This window comes from Lissotriton helveticus, chromosome 4_1 (assembly GCF_964261635.1).
Source record: "Lissotriton helveticus chromosome 4_1, aLisHel1.1, whole genome shotgun sequence".
NCBI classification, from domain to species: Eukaryota; Metazoa; Chordata; class Amphibia; order Caudata; family Salamandridae; genus Lissotriton; species Lissotriton helveticus.
Window position 1 is genome coordinate 204,056,490 of NC_136063.1, and position 25,418 is coordinate 204,081,907.

The 25,418-nt window shown below is 48.1% G+C and overlaps 1 protein-coding gene across 4 annotated transcripts in view; it reads left to right on the forward strand.

Moving 5' to 3' along the window:
• The window catches only part of AGO2 (argonaute RISC catalytic component 2), a 472,903-nt gene that overhangs the window by 221,582 nt on the left and 225,903 nt on the right, over positions 1–25,418 (forward strand). For 2 of the 4 annotated variants that reach the window (XM_078686698.1, XM_078686697.1), the window contains exon 10: positions 10–159. In XM_078686698.1, coding sequence (XP_078542824.1) covers positions 10–159 — 150 coding nt within the window. The remainder of the gene's footprint in view (positions 1–9; positions 160–25,418) is intronic. The other 2 variants (XM_078686701.1, XM_078686700.1) reach the window with 1 other exon arrangement.

Here is a 25,418-nt window from a genome sequence, read left to right on the forward strand (position 1 = left end):
TTTTCTTAGATGCGAAGTGCAAGTTTCAATACTGATCCTTATGTCAGAGAATTTGGAATATTGGTCAAAGATGACATGACTGATGTTACTGGTCGTGTCCTTCAACCTCCTTCAATCCTTTACGGAGGCAGGGTATGGGAAGAGCCAAATGCTCTATTGGTAGTGATCTTCAAGTTATTGCTTTCTACATGGTGTCTTGATATGCTTGCTGTGTGTGATTCATAGTTTTTGTGTGTGGTAAATACTTCACAACTAATGGCACGTCTCCCCTACAGTACTTAACAGTGAGAGTAAAACATAGTTTGTTAGTAAAACTGTATCATTTGGTTTGATTTTTTTAAAGGGGAAATTACAGATTAGTAGCATGTGTTTGCTGCAGATACACATGATATGCGCTGTCCTGTCATCTAGTGTTGCGACCGGACTCTACAATTTGTTTTTCTCGAGGAAGTCTTTTATTGTCTACATCGTATCTCCTCCTCATGGCAATATGCATGTTCAACAGCTCCTTTGTTACATAATTGTATTCTGCCTTAGGGATTGAACTGACTTTGTTGGAGCTCTGTGAAGTTTCAATGCCTGTGTGGCCCATGGATGTCTAATAGCTACAACATATTGCAAATCAACAATGGAAACATACACAAGGCTCCTGCGACAGTTGGAACCATGTTGGATTCGATCGGAAGGACCGATTCAGCTGACTTCGACACGATCACCTTCCACAATCCCATTGAGGATGTTTTCTCTCTGGTTAATGGAAGCTAGGAGGACAGCCTTTTTAGAACGTGCCCTTGGTGCGGGGCGAAATACCGCTGGGTGTTTCCCAGAGAGGCTGGTAGGGTAGGCGCCCGTTTTCCAGTGATGGGGGCTGGTGTTGTCACTGGGGCCTGATTTGCAGTGGTGCTGCAATATCGGCATCCGGTAAAAAAAAATGCAGCAGTGGTTCACACTTGCACCCCCACGGGGCTGGTCCGACAAAATTGCGAGGGCTGCTTGGAGTTCCCAGTCTGGCCCTGGGGGTATGTCAGCGCCAGCCCTCCCTACAAAGCTTCTGACAAGTTTAGCAAGGGAGACGAATCGGAAGTGCAGGTTAAGGACATTACGCACCAAACTCCGCTGCCAGGGTCCGGGCCCCAGGACACCACGCAGGGCCGGTGCTAGGCACGGACAGTGTGGGCAGCTGCCCAGGGCCTCGCGCTCAGCTCAGAAACATGGGGGCCCTTTTCTGTGTGACTGTGAAAAGTCACACTTTCCCAGTTAGCCCTCCTGCTCCTTCAGGGCCCCCTCCCCAAAGCAATCACACTGCTAATGTGTTTTTAAGTGAGGTGTCTCGACTTCCCTGCTCACAGCGTGGGGTCATTCATAGAGGTGCAGTGGTGGGGGGTGGGGAAAAGACTAGGTAGAGGAGGTGACGGCAGCAAGGCTAGCAATTATGCCGCCTCAGAGGCTCAAGGGCGGGGAAGCACCTCTGTTAAAAACCTGTCTGCCCTTTGTGTATTCCGTTTACCCGGCAACAGAAGGCTCCTTTGTTTCACGGAATAGCCGGACATTAACAAGTAAGGAGAGGTGGCTGAGGGGAGGAGGGAGCATCCAGATCAGACTGGCAGGGCACACTAGAACAGTGTTTAGCAAAGTGTCTTGCTACTGCTTTGAGGAACAGGGGAGGTGTTTTTCCATCCCATGGGCCTCGAAGCACTGGATCAGGCTACAATGTCATCTGTGGGGCCCCTTTCCTGAGACTTGCGAAGCCCAGGGCAGATGGGCCTCACAGCATTCCATTTGGCTGCACGGTCCTGGTGTGGGGCCCCCTTTGCAGGGCCCTATATCCATTATGTAGTGATGGGAGGCCCAGGGCAGGAGGGCCCTGTCCTTGGCCTCGCAGTGCTATACTGTGAGATCACTACATTTTATTCCACAGAGGGACTAGCATGTTAGCTTCCCAGACCAGGCCACCAGTGCTAAACTTAGAGGATCAGAGAGGTAACTGATAACTACCCAATTCCCCAGCAGGGAGCTCTTTTCACGATTGTAGCAGATTAAGTGCTCCATGACGCACTTTGAGTCCCCCAACCCATTTATGTCCCAGGGGCTGTGCATTAGTAATTTCTTGTCCATATAATTTCTTGTAGGAGATTTCATAGATACAATTTTGAAGGCCCATGGCGAGTGCTGCTCCTGGGTCTTGTTTAACAGGGCAGGCAGCGAGGGTGCAGTGCAGGGGGCAGACAGAAAGGACCTACTGTAGCTAGACAAGGTCAGCCAGCAGCCACGAAACCTCGCTACCTGCCTCTTCAAATGTAGGAATAGCAAGCAACTTCCTTGAAATTATGAGTGACCAAGCACTGATTGTGTCAACTTAATCAGTGCCTGTCCATTGCTCTGGACGTCATTGAGGTACTATTCTGTTCTGTTTTAGTGCCCTGCAAGTAGAAGGCATGCGACTGGTATGAACATGCCCAGCAGGACAAACCATTGCAAAAATGTATTTTCTATAGTCAAGTTGCTTTTATTTTGCCAAGTCTTCTTTTCTTAATTGGCACTCATGCTTTCTTTTGTTTTTGCTTGTGGACACTGTTCTCAAAAGACAAGGATTATTGTATTACAAAGCACAACGTTGTTTGTGTATTTTCTGAAATTATGCTTTGACACGTAATTGTGCAGTACACCCCAATCCACCCCACCCCACTTCACCACACCTCACCCCACACCAATCCACTCCACTTAATACAATCCACACCAAACCAATCCACCCCACTCCACCACATTCCAATCCTCCCACCCTAATCTGCCCCACTCCAATTTACCCCACTTCAATCCAGAACAATCTGCCCTACTCCACCACACTCCTAAACAATCTGCCCCACTCCAATCCAAAACAACCTGCCTCACTCTAATTTACCCCACTCCAATCCAAAACAATCTGCCCCACTCCAATCCAAAACAAACTGCCCCACTCCAATCCAAAACAATCTGCCCAACTCCAATCCAAAACAATCTGCCCCACTCCAATTTCCCCACTCCAATCCAAAACAATCTGCCCCACTCCAATCCAAAACAATCTGCCCCACTCCAATCCAAAACAATCTGCCCAACTCCAATCCAAAACAATCTGCCCCACTCCAATTTACCCCACTCCAATTTACCCCACTCCAATCCACCCCACTCCAATCCACCCCACACTACCCCAATCTAATCCACCTGCCCCAGTTCAATCCACCCCACAAAATCCAATCCCTCCAGCCCTCCACATTCCAATTCACCCCAATCCAGTCCAATCCACCCCACTACACCAGTCCAATCCACGTCCTCCAGAACAGTCCAATCCACTCCCTCCAGTCCACTCAAATTCACCCCACTCCAAACCACCCTACTCTAATCCAATCCACCAATCCAATCCACCCTACCCCAAACCAATCTAATACACCCTACTCCAATCCACCTCAATCCAATCCAACTCACCCCATTTCAATCCACCCCTCTACAATCCAATCCAGTCCATCCACTCCAATCAACCTCACTCCACTCAATCAAACTCACTTCACTCAATCAAACTCACTCTACAGTCCAATCCACCCCTATCTTCCTCACTCCACCCGATTCCAACCCAACCCACTCCACGGTACTCCTCTATCGTACTGCACTATACAACACTGCACTCTGCCACAGAACCACTGAACTCTACTCCCCTCTACTCGACTGTATGACACTGTACTCCCCCTACTCCACACTGCAACACTCTACTCCAACAAATCCAGTCTATGACACCCTACTCACACCACTCCACTCAAGGGCACCCTGTGCCACTAACTTTTAACCATGCTGAACAGCAGCCACGCTAGTGTACAACATGCCAAATACACATTGTCAAAGCCAATTGCTCTTATAGGCGAGACCTATTGGCTTTGCCAGCGCTTGTTAATGGTGATGTTATTCTGAGACTTTGCCTAGAATATTTACCAAGAAAAGATCCACACAACACATTGGGTATTAACACAGTGGTGAAAAGCACAATACATATGTGGTGGTGTGCCAAAGGTATTTTTAGCTGTCATTTGAATTACCACTACCATATCAAAGTGTTTAATTCCACTTTTTGTAAGGAGTTGCTATTATACTATTTAATGACGCTCAGATAATGGTGTCTGGAAGAATGATTGTGCATCACTTAGATTCAAATTACTGATCTGCATTTATACAGCCAGAGTGCAACTCACCAAACTATTCTGCTATCATCTGTGACGAAACAGAGGCCTTTGCTTGCCTCCTCTCGCGGCTTTGTTGGTCAACAGATTTACTATCCAAACCAATTACTCAATTATTAACGATCACACACAAGGATCCAGGCCTTGCACTTATTTAGCCTCGTTTGTTGCATGTACAGAGCACAAACACACTTCATGGAGCGGGGGAAAGGGAATGAAATAAAAATAAAAATACACACTTACCTGTCTGCCGCTCGCCATCACTTCCGTCTCCTCTCGGTCTTCTTCCCCGCTTCCAGGGCAGGAAGCCGGATGCATCCCGCTCCCAGCCTCCTGCTGGCCAATCACAAAGCTACACTGCAGCGTTGTGACTGGTCTGGGCACCATGGATCGGAGCTCAGCCAGAGAATGGGAGGCTGGGCATGTTCTCCATGCAGGCTGTAATGCAGCCTGCAAGGAGAACATGCAAAGTGTACATTATTGTTAGGCCGGCCCCCATGGCCGACCAAACGTTCATTTGCACGTTAGGGAGTGCAAACCACTCCTCCAGTCCCCTGCTCTGTCAGCAGAGCAGCCATGCCCGTCCCTCCCACAAAGCTGCAGCAATAATGAAAAAAATGAAATAATAACTTAGCTATTATAATTTAATATTACTTAAGTGATACTGCTTAAAAGCAGTGGGGCGACCCTCTTCCTCCACTGGATGTCGGTTTTCTATGATGTCACTTCTTGGGATGTCACCTGCAAATTAGAGGGGCCTCGCATCTTCCATTTCGCCCAGGGCCCCACAATTCCTAGGACCGGCCCTGACACCACGGGTCGTGCGGACAATTGATCCACCCTATTTGAAAAGTCTACTACATAAACCTCCCCCTCAACACCAGGGTAACCACAGTCTTTAGGCTCCTGTTAACCCCGAGAGCGAACCTTGGAGCCGATACAGGATGAGATCGTTCTCGATCAGGCAGCAAGGCCTAAAGAGAGGCTTGGAGCCGACACAGGCTAACATCGATGCTAAAACACCCATCGACCTTGGCACACAAATTTCCGCCAAATTTTGTCGTGGCTCTATGGCCCTCCGATTTTCCCCGTCCACTTTCGGAGGGAGGCCCGGCAAAAAATTGGGGGGTTTGGTTCGGGGAGGATCTTAGATTCTTTGATCACATCAAGAGACTTACGGGTGTCTGTTTTGGTACACTCAAGTCACTTCGCAGATTCTTCCCTCTGCTTCCTCAGCCAGCCAAGGAAATGGTGGCTAGGGCACTTATTCTGGCCCGTTTAGATTATGCTAATGCGCTTTTTATTGGCATTCCGGGCTACCTAATAAACTCCAACTGATTCAAAACACGGTGGCCAGACTCTTATTTAACATCTCTAATAGAACAAGCATAAGGGCACGCCTTAGTGACCTCCACTTGCTGCCTGTGGCCCAGAGAGTGCAGTTTAAGGCCCTTACCTTAGCACACAGAGCCCTGTATGACTCGGTACCCACTTATATTAGGAAACGTGTGGCCTTTTATACTCCTCAGCGCTCTTTGCGCTCTGCCTCTCACCGTTTGATGCCCGCCCCCCGCTTCCGGCGCTCCAGATTGGGTGGTCAGTCACTCTCGGTTAAGGTAGCCATGCTCTGGAATAGTCTTCCAGTCGCCTTACGTCACACGCAGGATCTAGGTGTTTTTAAGAGACTTCTCAAAACCCACTTTTTTAATCAAGCTTTCTTTTAATTTTCCACTTTCACACGTCTGAGTCCGTTTCGCGCCAGGCTACTCCTGAGTAGTTGTGCGCGTTATAAGTCTCTTATAACATAACAAATCAGCTCGAGCAAAACCTCCACTTCATGCTTCGGCGCCGATCAAGAGATCAATGTCTAGCCATACGGAATTGAAACACTTCTAGACTCTGACACTGGTAAAATACCATGGTCACTTTATAACGCAGAAGAAAACCTTGGCTCCTACGATGCCAAAGACGGACGCCTTCTTCGGCAGCCACAACCATGCCAGAGAAACAGGCAGACACCATGAAAATCTCTAATGCAAGAGGAAGAAGGCAACGTTTTTGGAAGACTTGGAGAATTTATGCAGAAACTGTGTCATTAAGAACCTTCCAAGTGACAAAGTCTAGACTTGGATGTTCCGCAGCCACTGCCGAAAAAGGTGGCAACAGAGCATAGAGCCACAAACCCAATGCCACATAGTTGCCCAATATCACCAGGCATCCTTAACCCACTCAAAAACTGGAGTGCAGAAACAGCCCTACACATAAGGGGTTAATACTTTAACACACATAGTCATGCAAAGACCTGACCCATGGAATTACGATGATGTCCATTCAGATATGGATACAGAACCAGCCAATGCATCTCGTCCGAATGATTACTCTGCGTATCATAGTGTAATAGAAAAGGCAGCAGAGTATCACACATTGCTAATGCAAAGTGCAGAGTAGGAGACCAATTTCCTAGCAGAGAAACTTTCCAGAACAGAACGCACAGTTCAGTACCTACCAATGATAAGCTGTATGATTAAAGTATCTAAGGAGATGTTTAAAGACCCAGTTAATTTAAGGGTGCTTACAGCCAGAATTGAGAGAAAGTACAAGCCTTCGCCTTCAGACACTCTACATCAGAGGTCACCCTACTGCAGACAACTTAGACGTGACTACAGCGCATAACCGAGCAGCATCACAAAGCACTGGTGATTCTCCACCTCCCGACAAGAAAAATAAGCGTTTTAACGCTGCAGGGAATACGGTTGCAAAAGGACATGCCAATCATTGGCAAAGTGAACGTTCGGTGGACCTCCTAGAATGCTACAATAGAGCTACATGGGATGAAATGGAATAACTATTACAGCACACCCCTGGGCAATACAAGAAGAAAGAGGAAGATTTGGTTGCAGAGGGAATACAAATATATAATCCACATTCTGGTGTGCTCTATATAGTGTAGTCACGGCTGCAAGAGGGATTAATTCCTTGTTGATGCTCCGTTGACATTCATGACTTCAGGTCAGGTTTTAAACCAGAAGTGCAGCAGCACATTTTGAACATCCCATTTGACGGCAACCTCTTTGGTCTAGAAGTTCACAAGCAACTTGAAAAAAATCAATAAGGACTCAGAGCGCAAAATCAAAGGGAGCCTTCCAGTCTGCTATGGAAAAACACCAGCTTTTTCGGAAATACCAAAGAAGAGGGGCCTCAAAGAATAACACCACAGAGACCCGAAGTTACCATTTACAGCAGCAACAATACCACCAGCAATCGTGGAAAGAATATTACAGAGGTGGTTTTAAATCCAGAGGTAAAGGTAGAGGAACAGCAGCAAAGGAAATCTCTACCTCAAAATAGTGACTTACCAATCATTCTCCCCGATCACACATCAACTTTCGGGGAAGGCTACAACGATTCCATTGGTTGTGCCGGAAGTAACATCAGACTAGTGGGAGTTGAATATCATCAGTCAGGAATATTGCCTAGAGCTGAAAACTCATCCACCAAATATCCCACCAAGAAAGCACCCCCTCCGTCCTCATCTGCACCTGCTCAAATAATAGTTAAAAGCTCCACTAAAAAAAGTGGTCATAGAACCTTTCACATTCAAATATCAAGAAAAGGTATTTTACTCCCTATACTTCTTTATACATAAAAAGGATGGAACGCACTGTCCCATACTGGACCTATGGTCACACTTCCACATGGTGACATTACAGGATGTGACATCATTACTTAAAGAAGATACCTTCCTGACAGAATTAGATCTGAACATGCGCATGCCTAGAGGAGGAGTTGAAGTGATGCACTACGACACCCATAAAAGACTTCCTCAAGAAAAACAAATAGTAAAGTCCGAGCCCAACACTAGATGGCAGGAGTGTGCATAGCCTTTGAATTACCAGCACTACATACTACAAAATAGAGTCCCAAGTAAGGGTAAGTAACACACTCCTTCCTTCCTAGTCCTATGAGATCTCTTGGATTAATTCCATTAATATTTAACACAGAACTAAATTGTGTGACAAATTATAGGATGGGAAAAAAATAAACTAGTTCAGTTGTGAATCTGTTCACCCAAATGTTCATAATCTGGGAACAGAGCAGATTGGGTTGGATATACATGAAATTGTATTTGATATTTTTAAATGTTAGAATCGTACAAGACATTAAATAGGATGATGGGTGATTTATTAAAACCTTTTTGTTTTGTGAACTACTAACACATGACAAGTCTTACATGCATAAACAGTACAACAAAGTATAAAACGCCCAGGCTAGTCCGATACATTCACGTTTCTTCTCACATTTCTCTTTACATTACCACAGAACATATAGTGTCTTTTTTTATGTTAGGTATACATACTGAAAGTGTTTCCACCATTTTTTCAAATAATTTTCTGTTCTCTCAGGCATTCCCTACTCTTGAACACTGATTCTTCCACCAAGTCACAATAGTCCATACACCATAACCATTGTCATTTTCGGCGTAGTGGTTGTGCTGCAATGTCTGACACTGCCGTTCTTTGCCACAAGTTACTTACTGTACAGTAGATTCTCAATCCCACTCCAGTGATATTCCAAATAAACATTTTCTAAGATTCCACATGAAGGGAACTGCAATCACCATCTCCTAGCTAGCATTAATCTGAGACCAGTTCTCCTGAATTATAGGACATTCACAGATTATGCGATCATCTCAGACCTATGGAAATATTTAAATTGAATAAATCCGACGTAATCTATCTAGCTGAAATTGTACTCTCTCTCAGCCATTTTTGCCTCCTGCCAATCAGCATCTTCAAGGGTGTCTAAATCTGCATCCCACCTCTCAGCTGCAGAATTTGGTCAGGTGTGTTAATCAGCACCACCCAATATTTTCAGGAGACACCCATATTTTCATTTTTTTTTTTAATTCTGCATAGATTCCATCGTGCTGAAAAAGGGTAAGAAATGTGTTTATCAGTTGTCCAGAGCATGTCTAATCTGCATGAATCGTAAGAAAGGTGAAATTCATACTCTTTGCTAAAGTGTGTGAATGATTTGATGTGCGTGGACATCTTTAAGTACCCCAAATGAGATTTGACTATTTTATCCTTAGAACCAAATCTCTCCAGTTTTCACTTTGGGAATCCAATCTCGTGGCCACAATGTGGTCACCTAAGTGCTCAGTTAGGTCCTGAAGAATTGCCATGACGGCAAGAAACATGTTGACCTGACCTGAGGGTTTTAGTTCCAAAAAGGGAATCCCCCCTCCCTTTTCACCATCTTCTACGCTACTCACGCATTTACACTCACGTGTATTTCACACTCTCATCGGGGAACTTTGTACTCTTCTTGTGTTACTAGTCTTTTGGACATGTACACTGGACCCCGTTAAATATAGTCCGCCCACTGTCCCCCCCCCTTTGTTGATAGATTGTGCGCGGGATATCTCACGTGGAACCATTGAGGATACCTACAGTAACACCTTACTGAGAGGACCATTGGGTCTCTGGTGATACCAACCCGGTACTCCAGGGCATTCCACCTTGTTTTCCGCTTAAACCTCATCTTTAACTTGAATTTAACCGCACCTACCAACCATGGAGGACGTTCCAGGTTTAAGTTTTGACGAAGACTCAATAGCCGAGGCCTTAAGGTCAGCTCCCTCCCTCTTCGGTGCAGGAGGGTCTACCGCCTCGGGCTCTACGAATGAAGATTGGGCAACACTCACCATAATGAAAAAAGAGTGGCTCAGGATTACTGTCCATGGGGCTATGATGACCGAGTATTTGAGAGCCAACATCGCTCCACAGGGACTTATTGTTAACATCATGCCGAGACTCTTCCTCGAGGATGGCCAATTCAAGGTAGATTGGTGCCAAGTCTCGTGGAAATGTACTAAAGACTTACTGTTCCTAATCGTGAAAACAGCCAAGAGATTGGCAGATGCTTTACTGGTGAAGATCACAGCCATGGAGACGGCCATTAGAGGGACGCTAACTAAGACCCCCTTCACAACCAAACTGGCAGAGATTAATCAAGAGATCGCAGAGAACCAAGAGTTCCTCCTAAAACAGAAAATGACCAAACTACAAAAAGATGTGGCCAGATTCGATAAGGAAAAGGTTTATCCCTACCTTAAAGATGGGTACACCAACAACAGAAACGGCTACTCCTCTGATGAAAGCTCAGACACTGGGAGCTGGAGGGGATCCACTGGTAGTGACTCGAGTGGCAGCTACCCGCCCAAAAACAACCGTAATCAACGGCGTGCCAATTGGAACCAAGGGTAATACAATGGACCAACATTCCAGGGGCCACCACAAATGATGCCCCCCTTGGCAATACCCGTTCTATCCACAGGGTCCGCCACAGTTCTACCCAATGAACCCCCCTTTTTTAGACAGAGGTTGGGGCAGAGGAAGAGGGCGCAAGCGAGGAGCTCAAAAGGGTGTACAGTGGCAAGACCAGCCAACCACCGCATCCTGGGTGGAAACCCGGAGCACGACCAGGGGAAGGAGAGTTTAATAGTCCACCTCTATGTCAGGACATTATCTCCCATTGAAACCAAGGCCCTTGAAAAGGGATTGGGCTTTGTTCCTACACCGACCCTTGATAACTTCAATGACATGTGCGAGATTAAACAACTGTTTAGAAAGGTACGGTTGCATTCCTTCTTTCATGACGAACCTGAAAACGAGAAAACTGACACGGGGCTACGTAAACCATCAACCTTCACCCCCACAGATAACATGGTCCCACCTGAGGTGTTAGCCTTCGAGAGGGCAGTCCTTAGGAGTTTAGAAAACAAACCCGACACTAGCAGCTTTAACAACTTGAGCAGAGCTGAAAGACAGGCTGTCCAGTCTCTAGCCAATGATACAACCATTGTTATCAAGCAGGCGGACAAAGGGGGCGCTACTGTGATCCAAAATAGCCATGACTATGACGGAGTGTAAACGCCAACTAGCCAACACAACTCATTACAGACCTTTGCCTGTGGACCCTACCAGAAGGCTCACCACAACCATCATGAGCCTTATTCTGGAGAGTGAAACTAACGAGTGGATCACCAAGAATGAGGCCGCATTCTTACTCACTACAGACCCGGTGATACCATACTTTTACACTCTCCCCAAGATTCACAAGGGGCAGACACCAGTGCCTGGAAGGCCAATTGTTTCTGGGATTGGCTCATTACTTGAGCCACTCTCCAAATTTTGCGATTCCTTCCTACAACCTGTGGTTAGGAAAATACCATCTTTCTTACAAGATACAAGGGACGTGCTCCGCCTTATTGATAACATCGAGGGGAGGGAGGGTGTTGACCTCCTCCTCATACTAGACGTTGAAGCACTGTATACTAACATCCCACAAGAGGCCACCCTGGAAGCTGTTGAATCGACTCTCCTACAGGAAGAGTGGTCTTCACCTACACCAGTTTCCTTCATAATAGCCTGTGCAACCATAGCCTTGACTGAATTTTTTTTCCAATATGGGACACAACTCTGCCACCAAATTCGGGGGACCTCTATGGGTTCGACCTTTGCCCCCAGCTTGGCCTGTATTTATATGGCTACATTTGAAGAAAGTGTGATACGGGCCACACACAACCCCTTCTGCGACAACATAACACTCTGGCGCAGATACATAGACGACATCCTCGTGCTATGGAAAGGGGACCGGGTGACCTGTGAGGCCTTCTGCACATGGATTAATTTGCAGAATCCATTCCTTAAATTCACCGGCACCATCTCTGAGACTGCTATCCCCTTTCTAGACTTGAGCATCAGTCTTAACCCTGTTGGGCTCAGCACTACCCTATACCGCAAGAACACTGACAGGAACAGCCTCCTGCTTTATGAGAGCTACCATCCGAGAGCCCTGAGGGACAATCTCCCCTTTGGACAGTTCCTCAGGGTTCGCAGGACTTGCACTAACAGGGCGGATTTCAAACAAGAAGCTAGTCTTCTTCAACACAAACTACAGGACCGAGGGTACCCAACTAGGCTCATTCACAATTCCTGTAAACGGCCCTGAATAATCCAAGGGAAGCACTACTAGAGACACACCCCAAAGAGTCCGAAGAAGTGATAACCTGTGTCACTTGTTTCACTAAGAACTCAGCTTTCATCAAAAGCACAATAAACAAACATTGGAATATTATCAATTCGAGTGGTTTAGATATCCCACGCCCTCGATTTGTGTTCAAACGGACATCTAACCTAAAGGATGCCTGATCCATACACGACCCAGAAAACAAAAAACCAGCAGCCAGAGCACCTTGTGGGGCCTCCCCCCTGTGATGGGTCACTTGCCATGTGGAGGTTGTGCTGTATGCCCCCAAACAGTTCAATGTAAAGAAATCAGGCTTACAGACACGTTCTTGTGGAGCCTCCAGAGGCATACCAACTGCAACAGCACAAGATGCATATACTTGCTTACTTGCCCCTGTGATAAACATTACATTGGGATGACGATGAGGCAAGTGAAACTGAGAATTATGGAGCCTAAAAGCAATATCAGATGCTTGAAGACACATACTAGACTATACGAACATTATAAACAACAAGGCCATCCAGCAGACAGTGTACGTTGGTTGGTTCTAGAATCCCACCCTGCCATTACCCCGCAGGCACTGTTCAGGATTGAACAAAGATGGGTCCACCAGTTGAAACTGGATTCAAGGGGTCTCAATGATTCTGTACCTTGGTCGTCATTGGCACGCTAGATCGTACCTGGGACTAACTGACACTGGTCCTGACACGGAGGACCCGATTACATACCTTCATAGACATTGAAGTGAATCACTAAGGGTAACCGCTACATCACTTTACCCCATAATTTTACAACCTCCTCTGCCTATGGGAGGTGTTCATGACCGGGGTGCCTATGAGCGTCAATCTACGGCATTACACTCCTCCCTTGTCAACCCTGGAAACATATTTGTTGCCACTACACCGTTAGGGCCTCTACCCTCCGATTGAACTTTTCCATCTGGTGGTTACTCTAAGTGGTAACCGGTTAACCCACTAACAAGTGATCCCTTCCCTGCCAAATCCTACTGGGAATCGAGTCCCATGTTTCACTTACTACTTTCAAGATGGCCGCCGCTTCTGGACGCAAGATTCAATGGCTTGACTTAGTGGTGCATTGCATCCTCTCACTAGCAATGCGCATGCGTAGTACCAACCCGCTACTGCCACACCCACTCACGGGATTGGCAAGACGGGAGGACGATGGCTACAAGTACTACGGGAGTTCCCGTGGTTTGCCACCAGTCGCTCCTCGTCCTGACCAGAAGGTGCTGGGGGTAGGTTTGACGGCGAGGACTGCACGCCGCTTGGGTTAGTGTTTTGCGAGTCCCTCGCGGGTCATAGCCGTTATCACGCCGGTGACGCTACTGGCAGTGTGTGCTTTACCTCTCACGATAGCACCGTCCTACCGACGTGGTCGAGTTTGCGGGGCCTGACTCCACCACATGGTCCTCGTTGGGCGGAGTTACTATGCTTAGTGGGACTGTTGGTACATGGGTTTGACGCCGTAATATCCCAGCCTCCACTGTCTCTGACGTGTGGGGTGGCGGGGCCTGATCGGGGGCTGCTCGTTGTGCTGGTGGTTCTACGAGTGATGTACTGCTTCAACGGCCCCCGTCTGGCTGACAGGCAATTACACTCGCAATGCGGATTAGGTGCGGGGCAATACATGGGGTGCTCACCTCCATGAGCAACGCCTGGTGGTCCCCTTGTGATGTACACACTCAAAGCATTTCTCCCTATGGTTCTAAGGTAGCCCTTCTGTTGTGCGTCTTCTCTCTCCCCAGGTACCTTACTCACTGTTGCTGGTCCCACGGGAGCAGACTGTGGGGCACCTTAGGGAACTGCTTAGGGTAAGCATCAACCTGCCTCACCCTCACTTCATTAGCCCTCATGTCTTCGTCTGTGAATCCCAGTTATGATTCTACCCACTACTGCAGTGTTTTCTGTTGTTTTAATTAATTTTCACTAGTGTGTTTGAATAGCGTAGAATTCATGTGACCTAGGAAACAATGGAACCTTACATTGATCACACTCTTCTGCTGTGTATATTTCCTCTAGATCGCATCGCATAAGCAGGACCAATTGGCCTGCCTACTTATTGACCGCAAGGAATAAGGTTGTAATTTACATTCATTTACTTTTTTCACTGTGTAGTGCTGAGCACTTAGGTCCTGAAGAATTGCCATGACGGCAAGAAACATGTTGACCTGACCTGATGGTGGTAGATATTTTGTTGTGAATCTGTCTCAGCATTTATCTCCCCTCCCACCCCTTTTTAATCAAGGGAGTTAGCCATGCCAATAAAGTTCTCTGTGGACTGACTCACCTTTTTTATTCACCACCACTTCACGACTACACTTTCACTTGCCCTCTCACACGCATGCACCATATGGCTGGAACAAAAGATGTCCGATAAAGAGCCCCTTCGTGGGTGCCTGTCAGACATTGCAGCGCCAGTCTGACGAGGAGCAGAACCCATTTGATGAAGCATGACACCTAGCTTGCTGGGTGTGTGAGGGTTTTAGTTCCAAAAAGGGAATCCCCCTCCCTTTTCACCTTCTTCTACGCTACTCACGCATTTACACTCGCGTGTATTTCACACTCTCATCGGGGAACTTTGTACTCTTCATGTGTTACTACAGGTTTTAAACAGAAAGCCAGTGACTGACCTGCAGAATGTTTGTGATGCCTAGTATCTCGTCATGACTTGACGCTGTGCAACAATTGCTCCCTGATGCACTAAAAGGCTAGCAGGGAGCGGGAAATTAACAGAAGACGAGGTTGCGCTTGATAATCAATCCCGCTCTAGATTGGGCAGCAGCTGTTACATGAAATCTGGGACAAGACACAAGTTTATTCCCCATGTTGCTATTCCAAAACAGGTAAAAATGGTGTGCTGCCTTATAGGGTATTAAAGCACATAAAACCATTTGGCCTAAGATTTTTTTCCTCCTCTAATTTGCGTCTGTGCTGTGGGCTGTCTTCTAGGCTATTATGCACGTGGTCTCTGAGACCTGGCCAGCGAGAGCTACCTGGAGTGCCTGACAAAATCAGAACAGCCTGTTCGAGGCATGTGGGCTGCTGAATTCATATCTGTGCATAGATCGCCGCCTAGTGTTGGGTCCGGATGATTGCACTTTGTTGTCCTGGAAGAGTCTTCGAAGTATCACGAGATAGGTGACTCCTCCCCTGGACTACAGTGCGCATGGGCATCTTCTCCATCCTCAGATTGTTTTTTCCGCCATTGGGTTCGGATGCAAAATCCTATACTCCAACTCTGAATCGAAAACTAAACTTTTCTAAAGGCCTTAGGACCCGACGGTATTGTTCTCGTTCGGTACCTCTCTACTCGATCCAAACCTCCATCTCGATCCGGTTGTCGACGCGGGCCGTTGGGCCTTTTCGACGCCACGTGAGCCGACCGTCGATGGAAAGAAGCCCTTCCAAAAGGTGCCCACAATGCCAATCCAAGTTCCCACATACTGATAAACATTCAGTATGCAACAAGTGCCTTTCCCCAGACCATAGGGAAGAAACCTGCTCGGCCTACGCCCAGTTTCGGTTGAAGAAAACTATAAGAATCCAACGGGCCGCTAGGCAAGAAATGCAGCGACAGGCACCGGAACCGGACAACATCTTTGATGATGACCTGGAACTACCGGACGCTCAGGACTCGGACCTAGAAATCGTCACCGTCGAGGACTACTCTGACTCCGACGACGAACTCCCGTCGGGACAAATCGTGAGTACAACACCCCCGACACCAACTGTCCCGTTACCAAAGGCTCCGGTCGAGGCATCGCCAAAAGGCCTTAGTCAAGATCATAAAAGACTTTTGACAGCCCCGCCTTCCGGCTCGGCTCCGAAAACGAAACCGAAACCTTCAGAAACCCCAGGGCCCAGTACCATCGCCCCGAAGAAGGTTCCAGAGCCAAAAAAGGTCACCGACCCAAAGGGCGTCGATCCAAAAAAGGCAGCACAGCCAAAGTGCGCTGAGCCAAAAAAGACTGTCGACCCCATAAAGGCCGTTCAGCCAAAAGCCGTCGACCCCAAAAAATCAGTCGACCCGAACAAAAGCACGCAGCCGAAGGGTGCCGAACCGAAGAAGGTCGTCGACGCGAACAAGCCTGCCGTTCCAAAACCCGTCGACCCGGCATCCGGTGTCGTACAGAAACCATCGAAGCCGGACAAACCGGTCGACCCGAAGCCAACGGCTCCAAAAACACCAGTCGATCCAAAGAAGCCCGGTGAAAGACACTCCTCCGAAGAAGCCTACGGAGCATAAAAAACGTGTCGACCAGAAAACTCCGGTCGAAGCTGTGAGAAGTTGGCCTGATGTGCAGTGCTCACTATTCTAGTGATCACTATATATCAGTCCAAACAACCCTTATTGATGATTGGTTGTAAGTCAACCTTATAGACCAGCTATCCTAGTAGCATGGATACGAGCAGTCTAAGGCTAAGACTCTAGAGGGCGTGTTAAGCCAGCTGTTTTACCATCACATTACCCCTTGAACACCCAGTGAAAGGACACCACACAAGTTGTTATGAAAATAAATGTATATTTATTTCTAACAAGTCTACCCTGAACTCTTTATGAGACAGGGAGCTAAGCACACAACAAAACTCTTATGAAAATACTTTAAGTCGCACAATTTACACAAATGCCCGAGGGGCACGAAAAACCATATACTACAAAAGTGGAATGCGAATTACTAGCAGGTAAGTAACGATTCTCAGAGGCTTTAGGAACGCTAGGCCTACAATACTGAACACTCAGGTTAGGAGCTGGAGGCCTAGGGGAGCCACGTGCAGAGTGGGAACTCTCACGCGTAAGGCGGGAAAAAGCCTATGGAAGCTAGAATTCACAAAGTTACTGTTCTCGGGCGAACCCGACTAGGTAGGTCGAAAACGACAGTGGATCTGGACCCTTGGATAGTGAGGCTATGCTGGGGCACCGAAATGCCGAAGTTACCTAGCCCAGGGGCTGCGGCTGCATAGGTCTGAAAAGACGTCGGGATTCCTCGTTGACGAACCAGGAGCCTGAAGAAAAGGAGTTGCTGGCAGGCGACCAGTGAAGATTGTTCGGGTGATCCAAGCCTGGATCGAAGATGGATGACACCTGAAAGCAGAGGGGACCAAGTTCGTGACTACTAGCCAGTAGTCAGGTGGCACCAGGAGGGCACCGGATGGTAGTCACCTCGACTAGGTGAGTGGGTCGACGCTGGGCTCTGCAGTCTCACGGACCAGGAGGCGTTGTCGGCGACCAGGACGGAGGTGCGAGCTGTCCCACGATGGATGATGCTGTCGACGTCGCTGGACCCAGGATTGGGGCAACAAGTCTTGGCAAATTCAAGCCCACGCGGTGGACCTAAAATGGCGTCTGGAGTGGACCAGGAGGGTCCGGGGTGCTCCTCTCTTGGAAGGGAGCAAGGGCCAGTCTGGAGCAACCAGACCAGCAGCAGTGATGTCGTCGGGCGTCGTTAAGAAGGCCACAAGCCAGCGGGCTAGTAGCCAAACAACGCGGTGAGCAGCAAAAAGCAGAAGGGCCCCACGCAGATCGTGGAGATGCTGGGAGGCTGAACTTCGGTGCTGGGGCTGCTCAGGGTTGGGGCTTCTCGGACCCCAAAGCACTCACCAAAGGATTCCTCGGCGGTCGTGCTGGAAAGAAGTCGTGCAGTCTTGAAGATGGCCGGTCCCTCGAGGTCTCGTCGCACCCACAGTTCTCAGCTCAGCTGTAGAGGTCAGAGGTGCCAGGGAAGCCGGTTCTCGTCGAGCTGGGCAGTCGGATTCCGGAGGAAGGACTTGCAGCAGACCGCAGTGTTCTTAAGATGGTGCCTGCGGATGCAGGGTGACTACTCCTTAGTCACAAGGGAGAATCTTGAAGAAGAAATCTTGAAGTCCTTTCGTAGAAAGTCGTGTCTTGATTCCAAAGATGATCTAATTTGGAAGGGGGCCAGTTCCTACCTTTATCCTAAAAAAGGGGGCTGGCACGCGACTAAGTCCTGCCCTATGGGTGGGACTAGGAAGGGGGTGGTTACACCCCTCTCCTTTGGCGGGCTTTCCCCAGGCCAGGGGCTGGAGTGCCCCTGGAACTGGTTTCAGCCGGCCTATGCACAGTGAGCACCGGGGTGCCACTTGCAGTCACCTTCCTCTGAAGCCCTGCCTACCTAGAATACACAAAACCCTGTCTGGGACGGTGCTGGCACTGCCCCTGGCAGGAAACCCTTTGTCTTTGCCTCCTGCCCTGGGAGGACTCCCAGCAGCAGGAGGGCAGACGTGTGTCTCGGTGGCAGCATCCATTTTGTGGAGCTAAGGCTCTGTCTGACTTTAACCGGGGTTACAGGTTACATACATGTCGTGTCCCTCTAGAAGGGTGGAATGCTAACCCCGTCGCCAGAATTGGCGAGGGGTTAGTATTCCAATTCGTATGACACCTTACTCGACATGTTTTGATAAAGCGATACCAGAGTTGGCATATAACCGCGAGGATTATAATGCACTTAAGAGTATATGGTATGCGATATCATGGAAACGGCTATGGGATAGATCCCGAAAGCCGCAGACAGGCTCAGCTCATGACAGAGCACCATCTCACACGATTCCAAGCACTCTGCCTTCAGGATTGTTAAGGCCTGCCATAGGAGTGACTGATAGGAGATCTGTGTGCCCATTTAGGTTTAGATATAGGAATACTATATCTACAGCAAAGGGTGATTACACCACCTTGCCCCAGCTGTCGTGCAGCCAGTTGTGTCAGATTTAGTTAGTCAGCCCAGGGTGGCATAATACATGATGCAGCCCCTGGGAGACTTCTGGGTGCCCCTCAGCCCTGGGTACAGGGACTCAGAGAGGGCCCAGGGCCAATTCAGTACCTGAGTACAATTTGGATAGAGAGAACAGCTAGGCTGTGGGTCTGATTAGCAGGCCCACAGCCAGGGAAAGTCGTAAACCAGTGAAGCAAAAAGCAAAAATCTGGGTGATCATAGGATTGCAGACCCTACTCTCCTACAGAAGCGAAAAAATTTGTCGACCTGAAATCAGGCCCCGAGCCTAAAAAGTCCAACAAAATTCCAAAAGTCATCGAAAAAACTAGTGTTGCTGACCACAAGAAGTCAAACACTAAACCCAGGACTGTAGAGGAAGAACTATTCCACCCAGATCCATCAGACGACCAAGCCAAAATATATATTAACCCAGAGACTGGTAAAGTTACCGTCCTACATAGGAAAAAGAGGCCCTTGGACTTTCAACCTGATTCACCTACTCCACTAAAGAGAAAGGACTTTGGGACTTCTCCATCAAGACCCATCAGCCCTTTTCAACCCATTATGCCTGCCACACCTTTTGCACCTACATCACCTTCTTACCACTGGGACGGTGAGGGGGACGCAGGGTATGAACCACAACCTCTATATGATTTCCCACAAGATCCTCCTCAGGAGGAACCTTAGGAAGAACCAACAGACCCTTATGACACCCATCCCATCCCTGATGTTCCCACTTACCCTACTAGGCCATCACCCGCTGATGACTCAGTAGTTTTCAACCAGCTTATTGACAGGGCAGCACAATTCCACAGCGTGGACATGCACAGCGACCCTGTAGAAGAAGACTTCCTGTTTGACACATTTACTACTGCAGAAAAAAGTGTCAAAACTCTTCCCATGTTAAAGGGAGTTCTAAAACACGCACCCGACGTATTTAAGGACACAGCCAGGGCACCGGTTATCAATCCCAGAATAGAAAAAATATATAGACCGGCTCTTTCAGACCCTACTTACATCAAGGGACAGTTGCCTCTAGACTCACTGGTAGTTGCTAACGCACGAAAACGAGCCAACTCCGACAACAGGGGAAGCACCTCCCCCTGACAAGGAGTCAAAAATCCTAGAGGCATCAGGCAAAAGGGTAGCTGCACAAGCATCCAACTCCTGGAGGATTGCTAACACACAAGCCCTACTGGCTCGTTACGACAGGGCACACTATGATCAGCTCGAGAGCCTTATGCAACACTTGCCCGAGCCTTTCAAAGCACAGGCCAATGATCTCATTCAGGAGGGTAAATTCATATCAAACGCCTCCATCAAATGTGCGCTCGACGCTGCAGACACCGCAGCTAGGTCTATTAATACTAGTTTCCTGCTACGCAGACATGCATGGCTGCGTATTTCCGGTTTTAAGAATGAGGTGCAGTCCACCATTCTCAACCAACCTGTCAATCAAGACTTCCTATTAGGCCCTGCGGTAGACACCATCTTGGATAAAATGAAAAAGGACCCAGAAACCGCAAAATATATGGGTGCATTGCAATTTCTGCAACATAGGGGCTCCTTTCGTCGCTCCTCATACAGAGCAAATACACGAGGGAATGCTTCACAAACATCTGCCTCATACAAGGGTAACACACAAGGCTCCTTCACAAAGAACACAGCCAGCGGTGGTTACAGAGGTAACAGTAATAAGGGAAGAGGACGTGGAGGCAATAACACCAGGGCCTCCACTGCCACAAAACAGTGACTTCATTACGCTGCCTCCAGACCACTTAACACCAGTCGGAGGCAGACTACAACAGTTCCTACCTGTCTGGCACGCAATTTCCACGGACAGGTGGATGAGAGAAATTATCCAGTCTGGTTATTGCCTAGAACTGACTTCTACACCACCAAACATACCACCCAGACATCGTCCGATGTCCGCATAGCACCTCACCCTTCAACAACAAGAGGTAGAATGCATGCTGGAAAAGGGGGCCATAGAGCAAGTCCCTTTCCACCAACAAGGGAAAGGAGTATACTCCCTATACTTCCTTATTCCAAAGAAGGACGGGTCTCTCAGACCAATATTGGACCTCAGGCCCCTGAATCAATACATACTATCGGAGCACTTCCATATGATCACACTACAACAAGTGCTCCCGTTGCTACAGCAAGGAGACTTCCTAGCAACGCTAGACCTCAAAGATGCGTACTTTCACATACCCATCCATCCAGCCCACAGAAAATACTTCAGGTTCACAATAGAAGGTCAACACTACCAATTCAAGGTTTTGCCCTTCGGGGTTACCACGGCTCCAAGAGTATTTACAAAATGCTTAGCGACCGTGGCGGAACAAAAGGGGGTGGTGATGGACGGAGCATCTGAACGAATCAAACACTCACACCCAGTCAAAAGATCTGAGTTTGATCCATCACCGTTCTTTAGCCCACTCTGCCACCCCAGTTCAGACATGGCTATATGCAAATCAGTCTGACCCTGTGCCTCATGGGAACAGTCCAGCCCAAACTGCCAAGCCATGCCTTCCCAGGACCGAAAACAAGCTTCCGAGGACCGGTTTCCGGCATTCCAGCCGTCTTCAGCCCGGCTTGCTTGAATCCAGTGGCAAAGTGAGCAAGGGACTCACGTCTGAGCGACCGTGGCAGCGTATCTCAGGAGGCAACACATCCATGTGTACCCTTACCTGGACGATTGGCTAATACAAGCGAAATCGTACCAACAATGTGCAGCACACACATCCCAAACAATCCAGCCTAGGCTTTTCAATCAACTACACCAAATCGCATCTGCAACCTTCCCACGTACAGCAATACCTGGGAGCCACTATAAATACCTCAGTGGCAAAGGCATATCCAAACACAGCAAGGATAGCCAGCATGCAGACACTCAATTCGCAAATTCCAGCCAAAACACTCCCTGCCAGCTCAAGTCTTCATGCAGCTCATAGGCATGATGGCCTCCTGCATATTCATTGTCCCCCATGCCAGACTTCAGATGCGCCCATTACAGGAATGCCTAGCAAGGCAATGGAACCAGGCTCGTGGACAACTAAAAGACCTAGTGTTGGTGGACAGTCGCGCTCAGAACTCTCTGCAGTGATGGAACCCACAAAACCTTTCCAAAGGGCGACTGTTCCAAGAGCCGGTTCCACAACTAGTACTAACAGCGGACGCATCACTGACAGGCTGGGGAGCCCCTCTCCTCCAATATACGGTACAAGGGCTCTGGACAACCAAACAGAAAAACTTGCATATCAACCAACTAGAGTTGCTAGCGATATTCCTAGCCCTAAAAGCCTTTCAAAAATACGTGTACAACAAGACAGTGTTGATCCGGACGGACAACATGACCGCAATGTAATATATCCAAAAACAGGGGGGGACTCACTCTCCACAGCTGTCCCATCTGGCGCAGAGCATATGGAAGTGGGCGATCCCAAAGAACATCTTTCTCCTAGCAGAACACCTTCCAGGGAAGGACAATCAGATTGCCGACCTGCTCAGCAGGCACAGCCAACAAATACACGAATGGGAGATTCACCCCCAGGTTCTCCAGCCGTTCTTCGAGGAATGGGGTCACCCAGAGGTAGACCTGTTTGCCACAAAAGAAACTCCAAATGCCAGTACTTTGCCACCAGGTTCCCACATCCGCAGTCACTGGGCAATGCGATATGGATGAACTGGTCAGGCAGATTTGCGTATGCTTTTCCCCCAGCACCGCTGATTCCGCTGGTGGCACGCAAACTGCGGCAACACTCGCTCACCCTCATACTAGTTGCTCCCACGTGGGCCAGACAACCATGGTACACAACCTTCCTGGAACTTTCAGTAGTTCCTCTTCAAAGACTGTGCCTTGCTCCCCATCTTCTAACTCAGAACCATGGAGAAATAAGACACCCAGATCCCAATCAGCTTAACCTAGCGATCTGGCTACTGAGGTCTTAGAGTTCGGATACCTTAACTTGCCCCCAGACTGCATGAACATCATTAGGGAGGCAAGAAAACCAACCACGCGAGCGTGCTATGCAGCTAAATGGAAGAGATTTGTTATTTACTGCAACAATAACCAAATCAACCCGTTAGATGCTTCCATACAGATCATTATATGTTACCTGCTGCATTTACAAAGATCTAACTTCGCATACTCTTCTATACGACTACACCTTGCCGCTATAGCAGCATACCTTCAAAACAGGCAGCACCTTTCACTGTTTAAAGTGCCAGCAATCAAAGCCTTCATAGAAGGCTTAAAGAGGGTGATCCCTCCGAGACACCCCCCTTCCCCAGTCTGGAATCTCAATGCAGTGCTCACCAGACTCATGGGACCTCCTTTCGAACCTCTACATTCATGCGAATTACAATTCTTAACATGGAAAGTTGCATTCCTAATTGCCATTACCTCACTCAGAAGAGTGAGCGAACTCCAAGCATTAACAATTCAGGAACCTTTCATGCAGGTCCATGCTAACAGGGTAGTCCTTCGAACAAACCCTAAATTCATGCCCAAAGTAGTGTCCAATTTCCATATCAATCAAGCAATTGAACTGCCAGTATTCTTTCAGAATCCACAGTCCGTAGCGGAGAGAGGCCTGCACACACTAGATGTAAGGAGAGCTCTACTCTACTATGTCGACAGAACTAAATCATTTAGGAAAACAAAACAACCCTTTGTTGCTTTTGCACCACAACACAAAGGAATCCCATTTCAAAGTCAGGAATAGCCAGATGGATAGTTAAATGCATTCCAATACGTTATCTAAAAGCTAAACGCACTTTAACTGTCCCCCCTAGAGCACACTCTACACGCAAAATGGGGGCATCCATGGCTTTCCTAGGGAATATTCCTCTTGAAGACATCTGTAAGGCAGCCACATGGTCCACCATACACACCTTCACTAAACACTACTGTGTAGACGTACAAGCAAAACAGCAAGCTGCTGTAGGCCAGGCTGTCCTCAAAACTCTTTTCCAAACTGCTGCAGCTGGCACAGGTGGCCACCGCTAGAGGAGATACTGCTATTCAGTCTATGCACAGATATGAATTCAGCAGCCCACATGCCTCGAACGGAATATGCTACTTACCTGTATGCATCTGTTCTTGGCATGTAGGGCTGCTCACATTCATATCGCGCCCGCCCTCCTCCCCGGTGCCTGTAGCAGCTGCAGCATTCTCTCTGGCATGGCCATCTCTTACTTTCATATCTCCATCTCTGCCACAATGGCGAAAAACAATCTGAGGATGGAGAAGATGCACAGGCGCACTGTAGTCCAGGGGAGGAGTCACCTATCTCGTGATACTTCGAAGACTGTTCCAGGACAACAAAGTGCAATCATCCGGACCCAACACTAGGTGGCGATCTATGCACAGATATGAATGTCAGCAGCCCTACATGCCAAGAACAGATGCATTCTGGTAAGTAGCATATTCCTTCCCCAAACACTTCAGGACAGACAAGACACTGCCAGATATGTGTTATGGGACTGTCTCCACAATGGATTGTGTTTGCCATGCCATTGTACCCAGTATTATTATCAGGCGTCCCTATGCCCTTCAATGGATTAAGAGTTTTTGGAGAAAAGACAAACTCTGTGCTAATACTCTTCAGATCACTTCTTCCTAGGCTTGATCTCATGGGCCTGCCAGTTTCATCACCAGTACAGAAAATTAAAAAGTTACTTGTGGAGTCTAGCCTGTCGACAGTCGCCGCCCTCACAACTAGTTTAGCAGCCGGTCCAGGTTTTTCGTGGCTTCAGAGGTCGTGGTGGTGCCAGAGGCCACGGAAGCCACCAATGGCAGCTGTCTTACTCCACCTCTTTTCCCGTAGCTTATTCCAAACTGCTTCGATTTCACTTTGCAAAACCATTCACAACCGGTAGGGTACAGAATTTAGTTTTGCCTACCTTGTTGCACATCTATCACTGCAGATCAGTGGGTGCTAGCTCTACTCTGCCTGAATATCTTTTTATAGAAGAACAAATTCCAAATCATCCTGGTGGCCAAAGTTCTTAATGTCTGGACTAGAAGCATTAGATGGTATCTTTGGTGTTGCAGGAAGCATGCACTCATGTGGCTGTCCTGTAGTCCCACAGTTGCAACCTGATACATAGTGGGGGTTCTAGACTTGCCAATTTTGCTGTTCCACATTTTGGCTTCACCTCGGCTACTCAGGTGTTTACTAAGGTGATGGCGGTTGGTGGGGCAAACTTTTGCAGTTCGAGGATGAATCTATATCCGAAAGAGACTATTGGATATAGATACCTTACCTTAGAATCACCCCTAGGAGTCAGACTGGATCTGGAGAATTTTTTTCGTAGCAGTACCCCTGCTCGTCGCTTGGTGGCGTCGGTTGACTCCGGCGTCGTGATCTCCGGGGTGACGTTGTGGAATCTACTTAGATGGCGCCCTCACATGCTGACGTCAGTTC